We start from the raw sequence: 20,779 nt of genomic DNA on the forward strand, positions 1-20,779 counted from the left end.
AATCACCGAACAACAGGAAAACAAACCTAATTCAACTAAAGGGCATCCCAGATTCTGACAAATCAAAGTATTTCAGCTAACTCGGATCCTGTACATAAGTCAAACTCAAGACATAATTTATAAAAAAGATATCCCAAGAAAGAATGTTACTCATCAAAATAACTGCAATAAGAAGAGCTCAATGTGTGGTATGTCGTGTCTTGGAGAAGATCATTGATGCCTCGACCCCCATTGGAGATGTCATGCACGAGCGTCTTTGCCCAATAAATGATGAAGAACTAGACTTACTTTTAGCGAAAAAATAGACCACCGACCAACCAACAGGTAAACAAACCTAATTTGACTAAAGGACATCCTGGATTGTGACAAATCAAAATATTTCAGCTAACTTGGATCACGTAAACTCACACTCAAGACATTATTTAATACAATAGATATTCCAAGAAAGAATGTTGCTCATCAAAATAACTGCAATAAGAAGAGCTTGATGTGTGGTACGTCGTGTCTTGGAGAAGATCATTGATGCCTTGACCCCCATTGCAGATTTCGTGCACGAGTGTCTCGTCAAGATCGCCTCTAACAATCTCGCCCATAGGAAGGAGAGCAAAAACTAAAACCGCAACTCATAGGGAAGAAGCCGTATTCTATAGTAGCCTTCTTTCCCTTTGCTACTCTTTCTTTATTATGCTCACAATACAAAAGCCTTAGATGCACATACAAAAGACCTCCAGTTATATTGGTTTTCTTTGCTCATACAAAAAGAAAATGTCATTCTCTCTTGGTTAGATAAAGATGCCGGAATTTAATCTTCAACCCAAAGCGTGAAAATTTGTAACTTAAAAGGTAAATAGGTGTTCAGAAAATTTGAATTTATATGAAATTTTATGATATCACCTTTGATTGTTTTATCAATTTAAGTTATTAGATGAGTATGTGATTTATCATTTATATATTTCAACAGATCAATGTCCATCGGACCACATCTGCCGCTCATTTTCATCTGGCAGTTTCTGATTTGGTGGTTTTGTAGAGATTTTTTCCCCAAGTCGCGATCGCCAAAGTCCCCACAAGTCAATGTCTGGACCCCATGCCTGGCAATGAAAGCTGCTGGACAGCTCCAAATGGGGCCTCCATGCACTGAAACATCAGGAAAATTGCCGTACCCGCGACCGCAAGCATCATCATTAACACTTGTTATCTGTTGTCGCATTAACGTCTGCGACTTCGTGGAATTTCCAAGAAACAGGAAGCGTGACTCTCGTTTCCTCTCTATCAGAAAACAGGGAGCGTGACTCATGTTTTCTATCAATCGGGAAGATAAAGATAGACAGAGAATTAAAAGATCTCACAATAAAGAAGAAAGACTTCACGTCAGGGTAAACTTGCTTGCACTAGCTATCATCGAATAAACTGGTCTAATAGCTACCCACGCTTGAAGTGAGTAAAGCTGGTATAACAGCACCTTACGGCATTGCTCACAACCGGGGGTATAGTGCTAGCCTGCGATTGTGAGCAGTGCCATAAGGGGCGCTAGCTTTGCAGTGGATATTTCACCTACTCTCACTCATCCTAGGCATAAATGACTATTATATCAGTCTACTTTGTGGTAACTAGTGCAAGCAAGCTTGTCCTGACGTGGAGTCGATCTTTCCCATCGTGAGGCCCTCTAATTCCTATTTATCTTTGTCTTTTCGATAGAGAGAGAATATGGAGGATAGCACAGGATCTCCTACCCTAGGGTTGTTCATGTTGGACGCAAATTACGTAACCCCAAGATCTCCATAACTAGAACAAGAACATGCATAATTGAGTAGAAAGATTAACGCACCTGTTTTTGGATCCATTATTCTTGAAGCGGAAGCGGAAACACAATATTCCACGCACAAGTCATTCTCCTCTATTGCCCTCCGTATCACTGGCTCAATGAGGCGGCCCCCTCACGTGTAACGTTAGGTAAACGCCCCTTAGGTGAGGATACACGTGAGAATTAGGGTTAGAGAAGAGACTTGAGCACTATTTATAGAGTTTCCAGTCAGGCCCCCTAATTACGGGCCAAGCTCAATATTAGACTAATTAAGAAACCTTATATCTCATATTAGACCAACCCTGTTTTACAGTGGCCGTAAAAAAAGTAAATTACAATAACAATTAATGTAGTCCACATTAGGAAAACTCTTACATTCTCCCACTTGGACTATATTAATTGAAATCGTACCTTATGTACACACATTGGTCAGGAGATAATTTTTAATAGTCAATCATATCCCATAAAGTCTTAAACACCAAATCATGGCGGTAATTGCATGTATACACACAGAGCCTTACATGGTCACAAGTTCTCTCAACTTTATTGATATGGATTCAATATGGTAATGTGGCAAATTGATAACATTTCTCATAGAGAAATTCCATTTGTCAGTCACCATTCTCTTACCTTAGGCAAAAAAAAAAAAAAAAAAAAAAAACCTTGTGCCACTAGAGAATGCTTTATGGTTATAATGAACCCACATATGTCTTGTTCTTATGGTTAACCTTTCTTTATTTATCACAAAACATATGCACAAGGCTAATAACCGGATGCCCGGATGCCCCTAGCCTTCACTCAAGGTTTAAGCAATACCTTGAGACTTTCAACATATATATTCAACATAATAACAATCCATTCAAAAATATTTTATTGAATGCAAAAGTTGACATATATATATATATATATATATATATATATATATATATCAAAGTGTTACTAAATTGTAACAAAACAGATGTAAACTTTACTCAAAGAAAAATAAAACACTGCTCCCACTAAATAACAACATCCCAAGACGCTCTTAGGCCCATGCTAATGACATGTCGATAAAAAACACACGGGCGTAGGCCTTTAGTTAGTGGATTTGCAACTATGTCATCTGTAGGAATATAATTTACTGCAACGTCACCATTCTGCACTGATTCCTTTATAGTCAAAAACTTGACCTCCATGTGTTTAGACCCCTTGAGACTTCTGTTGTTATTAATAAACAACACTGCAAAGTTATTGTCACAGTATAACTGTATGGGTCTATCCACAAAATCAAAAACTGATAACTCTCTAATGAGGTTCCGGAGCCAAATAGCTTGAGTAGCAACTGAAAAACATGTTACAAACTCCGCTTGCATAGTAGAAAAAGATATGGATTTCTATTTTTCGCTCTTCCATGATACTGCACCTCTTGCCAACATAAATATGTATCATGTTGTTGACTTCTTATCATCTTGACAACCAACAAAATCTGCATCTGAATACCTTGCTAGTTGCAAGTTTGGAACATGTCTATAAATCAACATATAATCTTTTGTTCTTTTTAAGTACCTTAAAACTTTCTTGGCAGCAACTTAGTGATCGCGTCTGGATTAGACGATATACGCCTAGAAGCCCTGTTGCAAAAGCAATATCTGGCCTAGTGCAAACTTGAGCATACATGATACTACCAAGCACACTAGCATAAGGTACATCCTTCATTTGAGTTTTCTCAAAATTTGAATTAGGGTATTGTGAAAGACTCAATTTATCACCCTTAACAACATGAGCAATTCCTGGTTTGCAATCCTGCATATTGAATCTTTCTAAAATGCAATCAATATACGCCTTCTGAGACAAATCCAATGAATGGTGTGAGCGATTCCTATGGATCTCAATGCCAAGAACAAAAGACGCATCACCAAGGTCTTTCATGTAAAAAATTTTCGATAACATCCACTTTGTCTCATGAAGTAAACCAATGTCACTACTAGCAAGCAAGATATCATCTACATAAAGTATGAAAAAAATATATTTCCTCCCACTGACCTTGGTGTATATACACTGATCTACTTTGTTCTCAATAAATCCAAACGAAGTAACAACACTATGAAACTTGAAATACTATTGTCTAGAAGCTTGCTTAAGGCCATAAATAGACTTTTTTAATCTACAAACAAGCTTACCCGAGTCATCTGCTGCAAAACCTTCAGGCTGCACCATCTAAATCTCCTCATCAAGGTCTCCATTAAGAAAAGCAATCTTAACATCCATCTGGTGTAACTCCATATCGAAATGAGCTATCAATGCCAAGATCACTCTAAAAGAATCTTTAGAAGAAACTGGAGAAAATGTTGCTTCATAATCTATTCCTTCTCTTTGAATGAAACTCTTAGCTACCAATCTGGCTTTAAACTTTTCAATCTTTCCTTTGGTATCCCTTTTAGTCTTGAATACCCATTTGCAACCAATAGATTTATAACCTTCAGGTAATTCAACAAGCTCCCAAACATCATTGTGTTTCACAGACTGCATCTCATCTTTCATCACATCTAACCACAAATCTGATTGAGGACATGAGATGGCATCCGTATAAGTTACCGGATCAACAACACAACCAATATCATAATCATGTTCTCCTAGGTAGACAACATAGTCTGGTGGTATAGCTGAACGTCTTTCCCTAGTTGATCTTTTAAGTGGAGCTACTTCAACCTCATTTTGAATTTGAGGAGCTTGAGGAATCTCATCAGGAACTGTCTCAACAATAGGATCTTGGGCCACAACAGACTTAGTTTGTGGCGCAAGAGGCTCCATAATTGTCTGCACAGGATGAGGCAGGGATCCAGTAATCCCCACCATACTATCATCTTCAATAGCTTGTAAGTAGCTACCATTTTCAACTACATCAAATTCCAGAAATTTTGCAGTCTGAGATTCCATAATTCTTGTACCTCTATTAAGGTTATAAAACCGATACCCCTTTGAATGATCTAGGTAAGACACGAAGTAACACCAAGTAGTTTTGGAATCCAGCTTACTCAATTTTGGATTATATAACTTCACTTCTGCTAGACATCCCCAAACATTAAGATGATTTAAGCTAGGTTTACGTCCAGTCCACAACTCAAAAGGAGTCAATGGAACCGTTTTAGTAGGAACGCGATTTAGAATATAAAGAGTTGTTTTCAAAGCTTCACCCCACAGAAAATTAGGTAAATTGGTCCTACTAATCACACTTCTCATCATGTCCATAAGAGTACGATTCCGCCTTTTAGCTACACCATTTTGTTTAGGACTTCCGGGCATAGTAAAATGACTTATTATCCCAGAATCCTCTCAGTATTTAGCAAACCGCCCTTTAAGTTGTCCAACATCACCGTGCCTACCAAAATACTCACCACCACGATCAGATCTAATAATCTTTATAACTTTTCCCAACTGTTTCTCCACTTTAGTCCAAAAAATTTTAAATTTATCAAGAGACTTAGACTTTTCTTTAATCAAGTATAAGTATCCATATCGAGAATAGTCGTCAATAAATGTGATGAAATAAAAATTTCTGCACAAAGTAGCTATGTATGGTCCACTAATATCAGTGTGAATAACCTCCAACAAGTTTGAACTTCGTACAGCAGATTTCTTCTTTATCTTAGTCATCTTACATCTGCAACAGTCTAGGCAAGTCTCTTGATCACCTTTAAGAGTAGGCAAGATATCAATCTTTATAAGCTTTTCTACTCTTTCTTTAGAGATGTGACCAAGACGATTATGCCACAAAGCATAAGACTATTCCTTAGGTAGAGGCCTTTTGGAAATAACTTTTTCAGCTGAATAAGAAACATACATGTCGTTTGGAGATAAACTCAATCGATATAATCCATCGGATAAATTGCAACACCCAATTCTATTTGAATCATAAAACATGGAAATAATATTACTATTTATTTCAAAAGAGTATCCACAGATGTCCAAACAAGACACAGAAACCAAATTTCGCCTAAAAGAAGGTATGTAAAAAGTGTTTCTTAACACCATCTGAAAACCAAAATCTAAAATTAAAATAACATCTCCCACGAACTCAACATCAACTCCAACACTGTTTCCAACGGTGATCTTTGATTCATCTTGATTTGACGTCCTTTGGTTTATGAACCCCTGTATGGTAAATGCAACATGATTAGTTGTACTGCTATCTAGCCACCAAGAATTGGTCGAAACTTCAGATAGACTGGATTCATAAACAAATGCCAAAGAATCATTACATTTAGGTTCACTCTTAGTTTTCTTAGACAACCAAGCCTTAAACTTGCTGCAGCGTTTCTTTACATGTCCTCTCTCCCTACAAAAATAGTAATAAACACAATCCTTCTTGGTGAATGTTTTCTTTGGACACAAACTATTAGAAGGTCCAGCATCTTCAGAATTTCCTTTATTGTTGGAAGGTCCAGCAACTTCAGAATTGCCCTTATGAGTATAAGTTTTCACCTTCTTTCCCTTATCCTTGTCGAGTTAGAAGCATAAAGGGCAACGTGCCCTTTATCTTTCTTCAATTTTTCTTCCTCTGCCACCAGCCTTGCAATTAGGTCATTAAGCGACCGGGTTTCATCTTGGGAACTATAATTGGTCTTGATAATCCTAAAATCAGGAGGAAGATTATTTAGAGCTTGATGCACAATGCAAGCAGTGGGAATAACAACATTGAGAGTCTCAAGCTTTGTCTGCAAATCTACCATTCTCATAACATAATCTCTAACTCCACCAGAACCATCATACTTCATAGTAAATAATGTTTGCATGTGAGTTCCTATCTCAGCATTAGGTGAGACACGGTTTCTAGCCATCAAGGCTTCCATCATCTGCCTAGCAGTGCAGTCTGCAGGCAAACTACTTTTCAAGTGTTCCTGAATGGAACGCTTCATCGACAATAAGCAAATTCTATTGCTCTTTTCCTAGGCAATAAAATGAGCTTTCTGAGCTTCTGTACTCTCAGCAGTAAGATTTACCGGCCAATCGACAGTAAGAGCCATATGAACATCTGTCATCTCCATAGCAAACAGAAAATCTTCTCTCCATTTCTTAAAGTTTGAACTAGCAAGAACCTCAATAGTGATAGAGTTACCGTTTACAGAAAAGGTGACTGAAAGACAAGCAGTATATATATAATTGGCATAATGTGAGTATTGTGTAACTTGACGTACAAGTACACATCCAGAAAGTTACATGCAAAATCACATAATCAACTTTAGGCAGAATACATGACATGCAATTGTACACTCCCCACATGATAGCGGTTATGAGAATATATTACAATCTTCGTGAATTCATCACCTTTGCGCATATGAACCATTAGAATCGGTCACTCCTCCACCACACCATCATGTATCCCTCCATGAACTAATACACAATCACCTCCTTTAGGAGTATGACTATACATTAGACCAAGAGACATCATAATCAATATACGAGATAGAAATTTCTCAAACCCAATCAAGTGTGCCACTTTGGCGATCACAACTCAATTGAATCCTTGAAACTCTCTCATACCAGGGATATAATCTTTACATCTCACATACACCATATACATGTGATTTAAGTTTAGTGATAGGGGCATCATATCACTCAAATCATATGTCATACTAATTACATTGCCTTATTCATTAATAAAATACAATAAAGTTTAAATTTTATTTATGAATCACACTTTTATAATGCTTATGTGATAACATACAGTAACCCAACACAAGTATTTCCAAAAATACAGAAAATACAGGAAAAATACGCAAAAATACACTCAAAATACACATATTTAGGGCTTTGTATGTATTTTCACATCCATAAAATCATTAAATATGTAAAATAAATACACCACAAGATAGAACATGGCAATACGAATCCAACGCCACCAACCATGCGCCGAATGAACACTCCACGCGCCTGCACGCACTGCCTGAGTGCGCGGCGCGTGTTCGACGCCCAGGAGGCGCGTGGCCGCGCGTGGGGGCGCGTGCAGCCTCCTCCGGCGATGCGCCGCCTGTGGTTCTCTTCGTCTCGTCAAGCCCAAGTCCGAATATATAATTTAATTTAATTTTTATTGAATGAAAAATCTCGAAAATCTCAAATTAGGCAAAATCATTTGCGTTCGTGTTCTAGGGTTATGGAGGCTCTGATACCACATCTTGGACGCAAATTGCGTAACCCCAAGATCTCTATAACTAGAACAAGAACATGCATAACTGAGTAGAAAGATTAACGCACCTGTTTTGAGATCCATTGTTCTTGAAGCAGAAGCAGAATCACAATGTTCCACGCGCAAGTCCTTCTCCTCTAATGCCCTTCGTATCACTGGCTCAATGAGGCGGCCTCACGTGTAGCGTTAGGTAAACGCCCCTTAGGTGAGGATACACATGAAAATTAGGGTTAGAAAAAAAGACTTGATCACTATTTATAGAGTTTCCAGCCAGGCTCCCTTATTATGGGCCAGGTTCAACTTGGCACACACTAACCAGCCCCATATTAGACTAATTAAGAAACCTTATATCTTAAATTAGACCAGCCATGTTTTACAGTAGTCATAAAAATAATAAATTACAATAACAATTAATGTAGTCCACATTAGGAAAACTCTTACAGTTCATTCCACCTATTTTCTCCTTAAGCCTTTTAAGGATTTGTTCAAGTCCCTTGCAGCTCCAAATGGGGCCTCTATACACTGAAACATCAGGAAAATTGATGCACCCGCGACCACAAGCGTCTCGTCATCATTAACGCTTGTTGTTTGTTCTCGTATTGACTTGTGCGACTTCGTGAGATTTCCAAGAAATGGAGAAGTGTGACTCTTTCCGAGATGTTTTTATACGGTTTTATTACCCGTGTAAATAGAGGCAAGGGTTGGAGCGCTCTATAGAGTCAATGTCTGTGCCCATGCCTAGCAACGAAAGCTGTTGGACAGCTCCGAATGGGCCTCCATGCACTGGAACATCAGGACCGGACCACAAGCGTTTCGTCATCATTTAACGTTGTCTGTTCTCGTATTCACTTCTGCGACTTGGCGAAATTTCCAAGAAACGGGGAAGCGTGACTCTCGTTTCCGAGATATTTTTACACGGTATTTTTTTCTTTTTTGGTAAAAGGTAATGATATTTTTACGCGGTATTATTACCCGCGTAAAGAGAGGTAAGGGTTGGAGCGCTCTATAAAACCACCATTCCACTGGAGAACCTGTGCAATACCATATTCACCATCCTCGTTTCTACACATATCTTGAGAGGCAATCCAAGCATGAAGGTGGAAATACAGTGGAAGAAGCTGGTCAAGCCGTCAGTGCCGACACCGAGCGACCAGCGAAAATGAAAGCTAACATCAATAGATGAGCTTCAGATGCCAAATTATGTGGGCGTTATCTTCTACTATAGAGACAATGCCAGGAACCTCGGAGTCGATATCTCTCAAAGGCTTCACCAGATGGAGGAGTCACTTTCCAAAACTCTAACCCTCTTTTATCCTATGGCAGAGAGATATATTGAGGATGACGACGGTTGTTTTATCGACTGTAATGACCTTGGAGTGGAGTTCGTCCATGCCAAAGTGGATGGCCATATTGATTAGCTTCTCCATAGAGACCCCGGCATGGATTTGCTCGAATATTTGTCGCAATTCCCGAACAACCTAGTAGGCAATCCACTAGTGGTGATTCAAGTGAATACGTTCGAGTGTGGCGGAATAGCAATTGGCTTGCGCTCTACACACAGGATCAGCGACATGTACACCATGGCCATTTTCGTTAACTCGTGGGCCACCGCTTGCCGAGGTAACATAGATGTTATAGTCTGTCCAAGTTTCGAGTTGTCGTCTCTATTCCCAATGAAAGTGTCGGCCGTTGCGAATTGGCTTCCGCCACGGATTATTGGCAGCAAGGAATTCACGGTGTCTAGGTTCAAGTTCAGCGGTGATGTTGTATCGAAGTTGAGAGCCCTAGCTAGGGATGATGCAAAGGATTCAATGGCCAACAACTTCCAGCCTTCGAGGGTGGAGGTTGTTTCGGCACTAATAAGTAAGGCTCTCGTCAAGATTGATCGATCTAGACAGGGCAAAGAAAGGCCTTTCGCAGTTTGGATGACGTTTAACTTGCGCGATAAAGTCAAACTAAAGATACCCGCAAATTCTTGTGGCAATTTCTTCAGCGTGATTTCTGGGCGCTCCGATCATCCCACGGCCGGCAAAACGAATTCGGAGTTCAATGAGATGGTGAACATAATCCACAACATGATATCAGACGCTAAAACGAAATATAGAACAATAGTAAACAAGGAGGAGTTCTGCTCGACGGTGGTGAATTCTATAGCCAAAATTGTCAAAGTCGCGTCCTCAAGCGAAGTGTTTACGATTTCTTTTAGTAGCTGGTGCCGTTTCGGGCTATATGAGATCGACTTCGGGTGGGGAAGGCCGGTTCCCGTCAGCAACATATCATTGAATCTCAGATCGGTCTTTCTTATCGACGATGAAGAGGGCAAAGGAATTGATGCATGGACAACCACCACTGGAGATGAGATGATTCTTCTTAAACAAGATCCGGATATTCTGGCATTCACTTCCTAGATGGAGGTGGAGAGAGTAGCACAAATATTGGATCTGCGAAGTCATCGTATCTTACTATAATGTAGACCAGGAAAATGAAAATGGACTTGGTCTAGAGTATTTGTCACATCTGTTTCTTTTCTTTAAGAAGGATGGTTCTTGTGGACAATGTTAATCAACTTATTAAATACCTTAGAGCGAACTCCTCTATCATGTTCAATTTCCTCAGGCTGACTCCCTCAATCCATCATACTAGAGCGATCTGAGAAGAACGATTAGGGTCATATTCTATCCTTTCTACAATGCCCATAGGACATGCTTGCTATAAGCGCTAGTAGGACACGTACGGTTGTATTCTTTGTCACTGGATTGAAAGTTTCATCATAGTCCAAACCGTACTACTGTGAGAATTCTCATGTCACTAGGTGAGCCTTATCTCTTTCGATTGTTTAAGAGTTGATGTAATGGCATACGATGGTATGATAGTGGATGAAAGTTCATTCATTCAATGTTTCGAGTGGGTACATATAATAAATAAAGGAGTGAGACCCTCTAAAATTTTGTGAATGAATTGACACTTTAAATTTTACTTTCTCAAAATGAATGGTGTATCAAAACATCAATTCATGATTCAGATTAACCCGGAATACTCAACTTACCAAACTGCCCTTGCCTTTGGTGGAAAATCACATACCTACCAAAAAGTTAGCTTCCTTCTCTTTATTTTTTATTTTTTATTTTTTTGGTTCAAAAGAAGATTGTGTTCATTTCTCAAAAGGACACATGAGAAGTAATAAATTTTATGACAAAGAAATTGAAGGAGAGCAAAGCCTAGAAAACTACAAAACAAAGCCAAATCTAGAAATGAGGAGGATTAAGAGAGCACCAATAAAGTTAAGCACACAATCGATGGTGGATCACTGGATCTCGAATCATTATTAATGATAACATACATCAGAAATTCATTCTCCAATAATTATGACATTACTAGTTAGCGGTATGCGTCTAAATTCAACTGTCTTTACATCATCTCCCTACGGAGACAACCAAAACAGGTTGAGCAAACAAACACACATCTAAAAAGACGCTCAAATCCTTATTGTAAAAGTATAAATAAATTTTAAAATTTTCAAAAGTACAATTAAGTCATAAAACTTATCATGAAAGTATAATTGAGTTCTAAAATTTTCAAAAAAAATATTATCAAATCATAAAAGTTATTATATTAGTCTAATTAAATCCTTCCGTTGATTAACTTTTTTTGAAAATTTTAAGACTTAGTTGTACTTTTATGATAAATTTTAGGATTTAATTATACTTTTCTAATTTTTTTTTTGAATTTCGTGTGCACTTATCCTTTCTTTTAATTAGAAGGAATTCTCTTCCATTTTCTTTTTAGACTCTTCTTTCATCTTCAAGAAAAAAAAAAAAAGGCGTATAGAAGAACATACTAGGGGTGTGCAAAAGAACTGGAACCCGCCCAGATCGCCCGGAACTAGACCGAAACCGGTGGTTCTTAAGGGAACCGATCCGGTTCCCGATTCCAATTTATGGGAACCGGTGGGTACAGGTCCGGTTCCCGGTTCCAATTTATGGGAACCGGTGGGTACAGGTCCGGTTCCCGGTTCCATAGGCGGATCCACCCACCCGGACCGGATCGACTGGTTATATTATAATAATATATTAGTTTTTATTATTTAAAAATTCGAAATTAACAAATCTAAAATTAGGACTCCAATTACCATTTTGTCTCAATTCACTACTCTCCTACTTCATCTCATCTCTCTTAGTTCAAAATCTCCCCAAACTCCCTCTTCCTCTCCAATTCACTTTCAGATTTACTCATCTCCCTTCGAGTCTTAGTCTGAACTCGGCAAAATAGTGAATTGATTCTCTTTCCCCACCTCAAACTTGAACTCTCTCTCCATGTTGTTGTCATCCTTGTCATCACCTCCGCATTCACTATCACTATTGTCCTCTTTGTTGTTGGGCTCGTCCCGCTTCTACCTCCCCTCTTCCTCCTCCCCCTCCTCAGCCCCCTCAATCGTCCTCATTTTTTGGGATAGGGGCAAACTCCAGGTCTAAGAATGGCTCATCGTCCCCATTACCTCCTCATTGTTTGTCTCGAGGGAGGAGCAGGAACGGCGGAGGCGGTGGCGAAAATGGTGGCGATGGTCAAGATGAAAGTAGCACGAAGGTTGCGACCGCCGTCACCACGACACTAGTACTTGAGGAGAATAAAGTTACCATGGTTGGGAGAGCCAGAATGAGTAGATGTGAGGAGGGCGAAAAGGGGAAGGCGCGGAGGTTGAACCAGTTCTATGGATCCACCAAGGAATCAGACCAGATTGGCGATCCGGTTCCCGAATAGATCCATGCAACTAGCGGGTAGTTCCCAGTTCCAATTTTTCGGAATCGGTTCTTAGCGGGTGGTTCCCGGTTCTAAGTCGGGAACCGCCCACCCGGACCATGCACACCCTTAGAACACACTACATACATAGATGCCATTTATGTAATGCACGGCCACTTTGTACCCTTTTCTACTCCCATGGAAGTTGGAGAGGCTTCTCGCCTTCTAGTTCTAATAAATCATGAAAGAGCATTGAATTCACATATGAAACGGAGATACTTAGCTACTCAACTTTTCATAACATGTTTACCTATATGGGGGCAATGATTTTACCAATGTTCATCCGAATTGAATTATGACAACTTTTAGAGTTGGTGTAATTGGTTGGAGTGTTAGGGATTTTGGTTCAACAGCTAGAGGTCATTTGTTCAAATTTCACGAATTACATACAAATAATAATTTGAGTGTCTAGGCAACTTACAAGGCTTCAAGGCCTAGACTTAATTGATTAATACCTCGCCGTGTATTTTATGGATGTCAAAGTAGACATGCCTCCATGCTTGTGTCCTTGGCTTATCAAAGTCATTCTCATACAACCCGAATCTGCATCAGCCACTACAAGCAATTGCGTACTCTTCGTCTGAGGACTTTTTGTTGTGAATATAGACAAGCGAATAAGATAAAATAGTTAGAATGAAGGAAAGAAAATTTGATACTAAATTTATGTGATTCTATGTTCATGGAAAAAGCAACATGGAATTTTATTATAGAAACAAACGATATACTAGAAATTATAATAACTCGAATATTGAAATATTCAATTAGTATATTTTAATCCTCAATTACACTCAAATTCATATAGTATGTAGCCCTTTTATAATTTCTAATGAAACCTTATTTTAGGAATTAAATAAATTTTACTCATAAAAATTTAACTAGTTAAATCATTTGGGTGTAATTGCAACGGGAGATTTTTCCCTCTGTCGAGAGTTCCCACAGCTTGCTTCAGGAAAGCTCTAAGAGCTCCATCCATTGTATTGTTGCGACTTTCTTGTTCTTTCTTTTCAAGAGCTCTGCATTAAATGCAGCACGTGAGGCTCCACTTATTCTTTCGACGGCCACAACAGAAGAAAATAGCGAAGTAGAGAAACAAAAGAAGTTAACGAAAGAGGACAAATAAAGCCCACAATTTTCTACTTTGACAAACCCTCTCTCTCTCTCTCATGATGGTCTTCCCTGCTTTTTGACTTCCTCTTCTTCCACTATCTTCATTTTCAGTCACATGGCTGCAGAGATGAGTTGAACACAACAAAAGAAGCCTCTTCACGCTTTCGGCTCATAAATGAAATCCACATGTAATATTCTTCTTCCGATAATTTCGGCTGATCAATTCACATATGCGTTGGCCCAAAAAAATAAATTCACATATGCCAATAAATTGACTCACACGTGATCGAGTTCCCTTAATCTCATCAGTCCGAACTGTAGATATATTTCCTACGGTTTTGGAGAAATCGGTGAAAGAATTGCCCACAGTTGAGCAGAACTCCTCCCCGTCTACTGCGGCGGCATCTTTTTTTGAGATAAGTGCTATAGAAGTCCTAAAACTTATCACGAAAATACAATTGAGTCATTAAACTTGCAAAAAGTGTAATAAAGTTCTAAAACTTATCCAATTATTTCAATTTAATCCTAAAGTTAACACCATTGACTTTTTTTTTAACGGAAAATGCCGACGTAGCGCGGACGTGATATTTTAAATAATTTTTCATTTTCCATGTGGCTTTTTAAATTATTTTTATTCAATTTAAAAAATAGATTTAAAAACTAAAAAGAAAAGTTAAAATTTATTTTTAAAAATTGTTAAAAAAAAAAAAAGGCAGCTCCTTCCTTGCTACCGCCGCCGCCGCCGTCGCTCATCACAGTCGCCGGCCCCTCCGACGATGGGCGGTGGCTACCATTTTTTTTTTCTTTTGTTTTGAACTGTTTTGCTTTTTAAATAAATTTTAAATTTTCTTTTCTAATTTTAAATCTAATTTAAATAAAAATTAAAAAAAGTCACATGGAAAATAAAATTTAATTTTAATGCCACGTCAACGTTTTCCATTAAAAAAGTCAACGGTATTAACTTTAAGACTCGATTGAAACAATTTAAAAAGTTTTAGGATTTGATTGTATTTTTGTAAGTTTTAAGACTCAATTGCATTTTCGTGATAAGTATTAGGATTTCTATAGCACTTATCCCTATTTTTTTTGGTGTCTAATATCATGTTGCGTATTACCTTCACCATTCCATCGAACTCCAACTTGCTTTTCCCAGCTGCAGATTGCCCGGGTCGCCCAAACATTATGGCGAATAGAATGCCGCAAGAATTTGCGGGTATCGCTAGATTGATTTCTCACGCAAGTTAACAGTCATACAAATCATAAAATTCCTTTGGTCGCCGTGTTTATTTCGATCAATATCGACGAGAGCCCTACTTATTAGCGCCGAAACAACATCCACCCTCGAAGTCTTGGAATCGTTGGCCATCAGATCCTTTGCAGCATCTGTAGCTGGGGCTTTCAGCTTCAAAATAGCATTACTGCTTGTTGGGAATGACTGATCCCCGAAAACCGGATTCGACACCGAATCGAACCCCTAAATCAATGCGGAAGACGAAGCCCGGGAAAACACGTATCACCGATCGTAAAGCACACCACGGATTCGAGCGTACCTTGTTAGCCACAGATTAAGCACCGACGCCGTTAGAGGAAGAGAAACTTGATCCTGTTCAATCCGGTGAAGCAAATTGGCCTTCGCGCCTCACTGTTTTCCTTTTGCTTTTGAAGAAAAACGAGAGAGAGAGGGAGTGTACGTTGAGAGAAAAACTTATGTCTTTTTTCTAAAGTAAAACGGTGTATTTTTCTCTCTCTCTCTCCTCCCTTTTATACCTCTCTCCTTCCACGAGCCCTATTCCCGTGGGCCGGGCTTTCTGGGCCCAACTTGGGCGGACGGGCCTTAAGCCCAATACTAATAAAGCCTTCATCTCCCACTTGCACATGGTGGGCCGAATAGGATTCTCTTTACCTCTTTTCAACATTCATACCGGTGAATAATCCGCGCGACCAGCATACTTTGAGAGCTCGTTGCTATACATCTGTTAGGAATATATAGCAGCTCATAATGGGCGTCACACTCCGAGTAGACTTAGTATACAGTACCCTAGATCGATCGATCACATTCATATCTCTCTTGATCTCCTTTAAACAATGATATATATATTGTATTCACAATTATAATTATCACAAAGACAATCATAATTGGTCAACCAATGAATACAAAAACTACAATGTGATTCTCCAAAATCGATCTTCCTCTTTCCTTCAAACTCTCAATTTCAGTTCAGCTTGCTTTTCTAGAAATGTCCCATTAGATCGAATCAACTCATGACCATTGGCAACATCCTAAAATAGCAAACACTAAATAGAAACCTTGAGAATAAGTAAAAGTCATGAGGGCACTAAAATTGAGGAACTCTTTTCTTCAAGAGTCTCACGCGTCATAAAAGTTGAGATCTAAACTTTTTGACACTCTTATTGGTCGGCTCATGCATACGTAGTATGAAATACGTATTACGGTATTAACTCATTTCCCATGGAGCGTATGTCTACACCTTTCAATACCGTACAGATGATAGTCCAGACATACTCAATGTCTAACTTGAGTTCACGTATCTACTCATTTACAAAATTCATCAGAACTCACATCTGGCATCTTAGACAGATAAAGTAAAATATGTGGGGTATTTTACTTTCGGACATAGTAAGTATTATGTCCTCATCTTAACACTCATTTAAGGCGACATACGTATTTTAAGCTTGAGCTCTCGATTATCACCTAGATAATAAGCTTAAAAACAGTCTCATCTCTATTTATCACACAGTAAATAGAGGCGATTACCCGTGTGAGTGGGCTAATCTTTTATCTGTCCGACATACTTCTCAACTTAAAATAATGCACTGAGTATTAAGATGCATAAAGATCATACAAAAATTCATAGGCATTAATCAATGAAAAACAAAATTTCATAAATGTGAACAACTCAGGGAAATTACAATTCAGTACATCAAACTCTACGCAATCCTAGAGATTTTACATGACCACAAAACACATCTCTAGATATTGGCTTTGTCATAGGATTTGCTACCATTCTATGCGTAGATATGTACTGTAAGTTCACATCCTTTCGTGCAACCATATCTTTCACAAAGTTATACTTGGTATCTATATGTTTGGTCTTGCCATGATACTTTGGATCTTTGGTGTATGCTATAGCTGCTTGGTTATCACAGTTAACCAATAATTGATTTGCAACTTTCTCAATAACACCTAAATGATCCAAGAATCTCTTAAGCCAAACTGCTTCTTGTACTATGCGATAATGCCACGAACTCAGCTTCCATCGTGGATAAGGCTATGCATGTTTGCTTCTTACTACTCCATGATATGGCGCCATTGCTCAGTAAGAAAGCAAATCCTGAGGTAGATTTCCTTTCATCTAAATCTCCTCCCCAATCAGCATCTCGAATAGCCTTCAAGTCGCAGATCCTTTCCTTGGTAATTCAACTTGTAATCGTAGTTCCCTTCGATACCTCGTATTCTCTTAACGGCCTTCCAATGTGCTGGACCAGATTGGATTGGTATCTACTCACCATTCCAACTGCAAAACATATGTCGGGTCTTGTACACATCATAGCGTACATCAAGCTCCCAACAGCACTTGCATAAGGAACATGTTTCATTTGTTCCTTCTCTTGTGGAGTCCTTGGACACAGTCTATGGCTCAATCCTTCACCTTTTGCAATAGGAGTGTCTATGGGTTTACAATCCTGCATACGAAATCGTTCAAGAACTTTGTTTATATAAGTTTCTTGCGAAAGAGACAACGATCTCTTCGAACGATCTCTTGAAATCTTAACTCCAAGAATGTATGCAGCCTCACCCATATCCTTCATCTCAAAGTTGGAAGACAACCAACTCTTGACGGTCTTAACAAACTTCATATTGCTTCCGGCAATTAGTATATCATCAACATATAATGATATGATCACAAATTGATCCTTGGATCTTTTGATATATACACAATGATCCTCATCAATCATTGTAAAATCATATGCCATTATGGCATTATGAAAACGTATATACCATTGTCTTGATGACTGCTTGAGGCCATATATCGATCTCAAAAGTCGACATACCTTTTCTTCTTGGCCTTTCACTATGAAACCAACAGGTTGTTCCATATATATTTCTTCCTCTAATTCTCTATTGAGGAAAGCAGTCTTTACATCCATTTGATATAATTCAAGATCCAGACTAGCCACTATTGCCAGAATAATGCGAATTGAGGTAAATCTCACTACAGGAGAAAACATATCTTCATAATCAATTCCTTCCTGTTGATTATACCCCTTCGCCACAAGGCGAGCCTTATGCCTTTCTATCGAGCCATCAGCCTTCTGCTTTATTTTGAGAACCCATTTGTTCCCAATAGCTCTGCGACCTTTTGGAAGATCAACCAGTTCCTAGACTTGGTTTGATTTCATTGACTCAATTTCCTCTTCCATTGCATTGATCCATTTTTCCTTACTAGGGCAATTCGTGAGCCTCATTAATATTTCTTGGCTCATCCTCATCTTGTGGAGCAACCATAAAAGTTTCCCTTCAATGCCAAAACGTCGACGGGGAATACTTTGGCGACTTGTTCGCCGTATGGGAGATTGCACACTTTGCACATCATTTCCCATCATGCTCCCACTTGGATTAGGCAATGATGATGTCGTCTTATCAAGTGGTTGCAATTGAGAATGAGTTGAATTCAATTCATCACTTCTCATATTACTCCCACTTGGACGAACTCCACTAACATCTTATCCTGATCCAAGGTCTCAAATAAGGAACAATCTTCCCCTATTTCGCCCTTCTTAGGAAATTCATCATCTAAGAATGTGACATCTCGTGATTCAAACTCAGTTATACTCCCACTTTCCTGCTCACCTATGAACACATATCCTTTAGAGTGTTCCGAGTATCTTATGAAAATACTCTTCTTTCCTCTGGGACCCAATTTCCCAAACTTGTGAGAGGACTCATGTGTGTAGGCAGCACAACCCCATGGCTTAAGAAAACTTAAGTCTGGTTTTCTACCTGTCCATAACTCATATGGAGTGGAAGTAACTGATTTGGAAGGCACACGGTTAAGTATATATGCAGCAGTTAACAACACATCACTCCAAAAGGTAATAGGTAAGTTAGCATGCGCCATCATGGACCTAACCATTTCCAGTAGGGTTCTGTTTCTTCTCTCCGCAACACCATTTTGTTGAGGAGTATATGGAATAGACAACTGTCTTTCTATTCCTTTTTCATCACATAATTTTCTGAACTCATCAAATAAATATTCTCGACCTCGATCGGATCTCAATGCTTTTATTTTCTTGTCTAATTGATTCTCTACCAGGTTCATAAACCTTTTAAAACAACTTATTGCTTCAGATTTGTGAGAAATCAAATAGACATATCCGAATCGAGTATAATCATCAATAAAAGCGATGAAATAAACAGCCCCATGCCTTCCTTTCACATTCATTGGACCACGTACATCGAATGGATTAAATGCAGAGGAAATTCATCTCTTTTTCCTTTTCCAAATGGTTTTCTTGTCGTTTTCCCTTCTAGGCAATGCTTACATATGGACAAATCGACTTTTTCAATATTGCCCAACAAGCCCTATTTGGCTAGTCTATTCATACGCTGTTGGCCAATGTGACCAAGTCTAGCATGCCACACATTCACATCATTATCATATTTATTAGGAGACGTGAGAAGGGAATAACAAACATTAATATTAACATAATCAATATCTAATACAATAAAACCATCCAGAAAATAACCACAACCATAGTAATTTGTATCCAAAAACAAATTCACACCTCTATTACGAAGTTCATATTAAAACCTAATTTAACCAACACTAATACGGACACTAAATTCGACGAATCTTCTGAGCATACAGACATCATGAAGGAACAAAGTGCGTCCACAATGCATATTCAGTTGGCATGTGCCAATTCCTTTCACTTCAGCTCGAGTTGTTTCCACATAGATCCACTTAGTTCCGGTTGGTACTGTCGGAATTCCACAAAGGATCCTCTATCCTTCGCTACATGGTCCGTCGCTCCTGAATCCACAGTCCAGAAAGGATTAGACTCAGTTAAGAATACAAAACTCGACACAAAAGTGAAGTTCTGAAAAATACAAGGGGTGCATACCTTCTTTGGCTCACGACAGTCGCGAGCATAGTGACCCTTCTTGTCACAGTTGTAGCATTTCACCCTTGCAAGCTTTTTCATGCGGGGACGCTTCCCTCTTTCATGTTGGTTAAACTTGGGTTTCTTCCCCGAAGGACCTGCTTCTTCCTTGCCTTTTCCCTTATCAAACCAGTTAGGGCGCTTGCGCTTGGAGCTCGAAGCTCCATTTGAGCTAGAACTAGCATGATAAAGTTCAGCATCCGGCTTAGCCACCAACAAGCGGTCCTCTTCCAGCTCAAGATGATGCATTGCATCCTCAAAGGTTTTGATATTTTCATTATGAGTCAGGTGCACCTTCATATGCTCCCAACTCGAGGCAAGGAACGAATCACCGCTTGCACTTGCCTTTATCTCGTGAGGACATGGCCAGCATCTCTCGGCTCGGTTATCATGTTTGACATTTTTCTAAGATGTTACTTCATGGTCCGACCATGAGGCTTCTTATAAGAGTCAAATCGATAGTGAGCCGCCTCGCCTAGTCACCGAAGTATGACCAAATCTAGCTGCCAATGCCTCCCACATTTCCTTAGCATTGTCAAAACGAAACTCTCGCATGACGTCATTTTCCATGCTGCTCAACAACGTGATGCGAGCTAGAGAGTTCATTCTTTTCCACGCAGAAAAAGCTTCTTTGTCTCTTTTGTGCTGTGCAGTGGTTCCCTCTTCAGGTTCTACCATGGTCATGACAAGAGCCTCAAGTGCTTCTTGCTCTTCCAGCACAT

The 20,779-nt window shown here is 39.0% G+C and overlaps 1 protein-coding gene across 1 annotated transcript; it reads left to right on the plus strand.

Moving 5' to 3' along the window:
• Window positions 1-9,406: 9,406 nt before the first annotated feature.
• LOC104455391 (acetyl-CoA-benzylalcohol acetyltransferase) lies at window positions 9,407-10,375 on the plus strand. Its single transcript, XM_010070189.1, has one exon. The coding sequence runs from the start codon at window positions 9,407-9,409 to the stop codon at window positions 10,373-10,375; it is 969 nt and encodes a 322-aa protein (XP_010068491.1).
• The last annotated feature ends 10,404 nt before the right edge of the window (window positions 10,376-20,779 follow it).

This window comes from Eucalyptus grandis, chromosome 7 (genome assembly GCF_016545825.1).
Source record: "Eucalyptus grandis isolate ANBG69807.140 chromosome 7, ASM1654582v1, whole genome shotgun sequence".
NCBI lineage: Eukaryota > Viridiplantae > Streptophyta > Magnoliopsida > Myrtales > Myrtaceae > Eucalyptus > Eucalyptus grandis.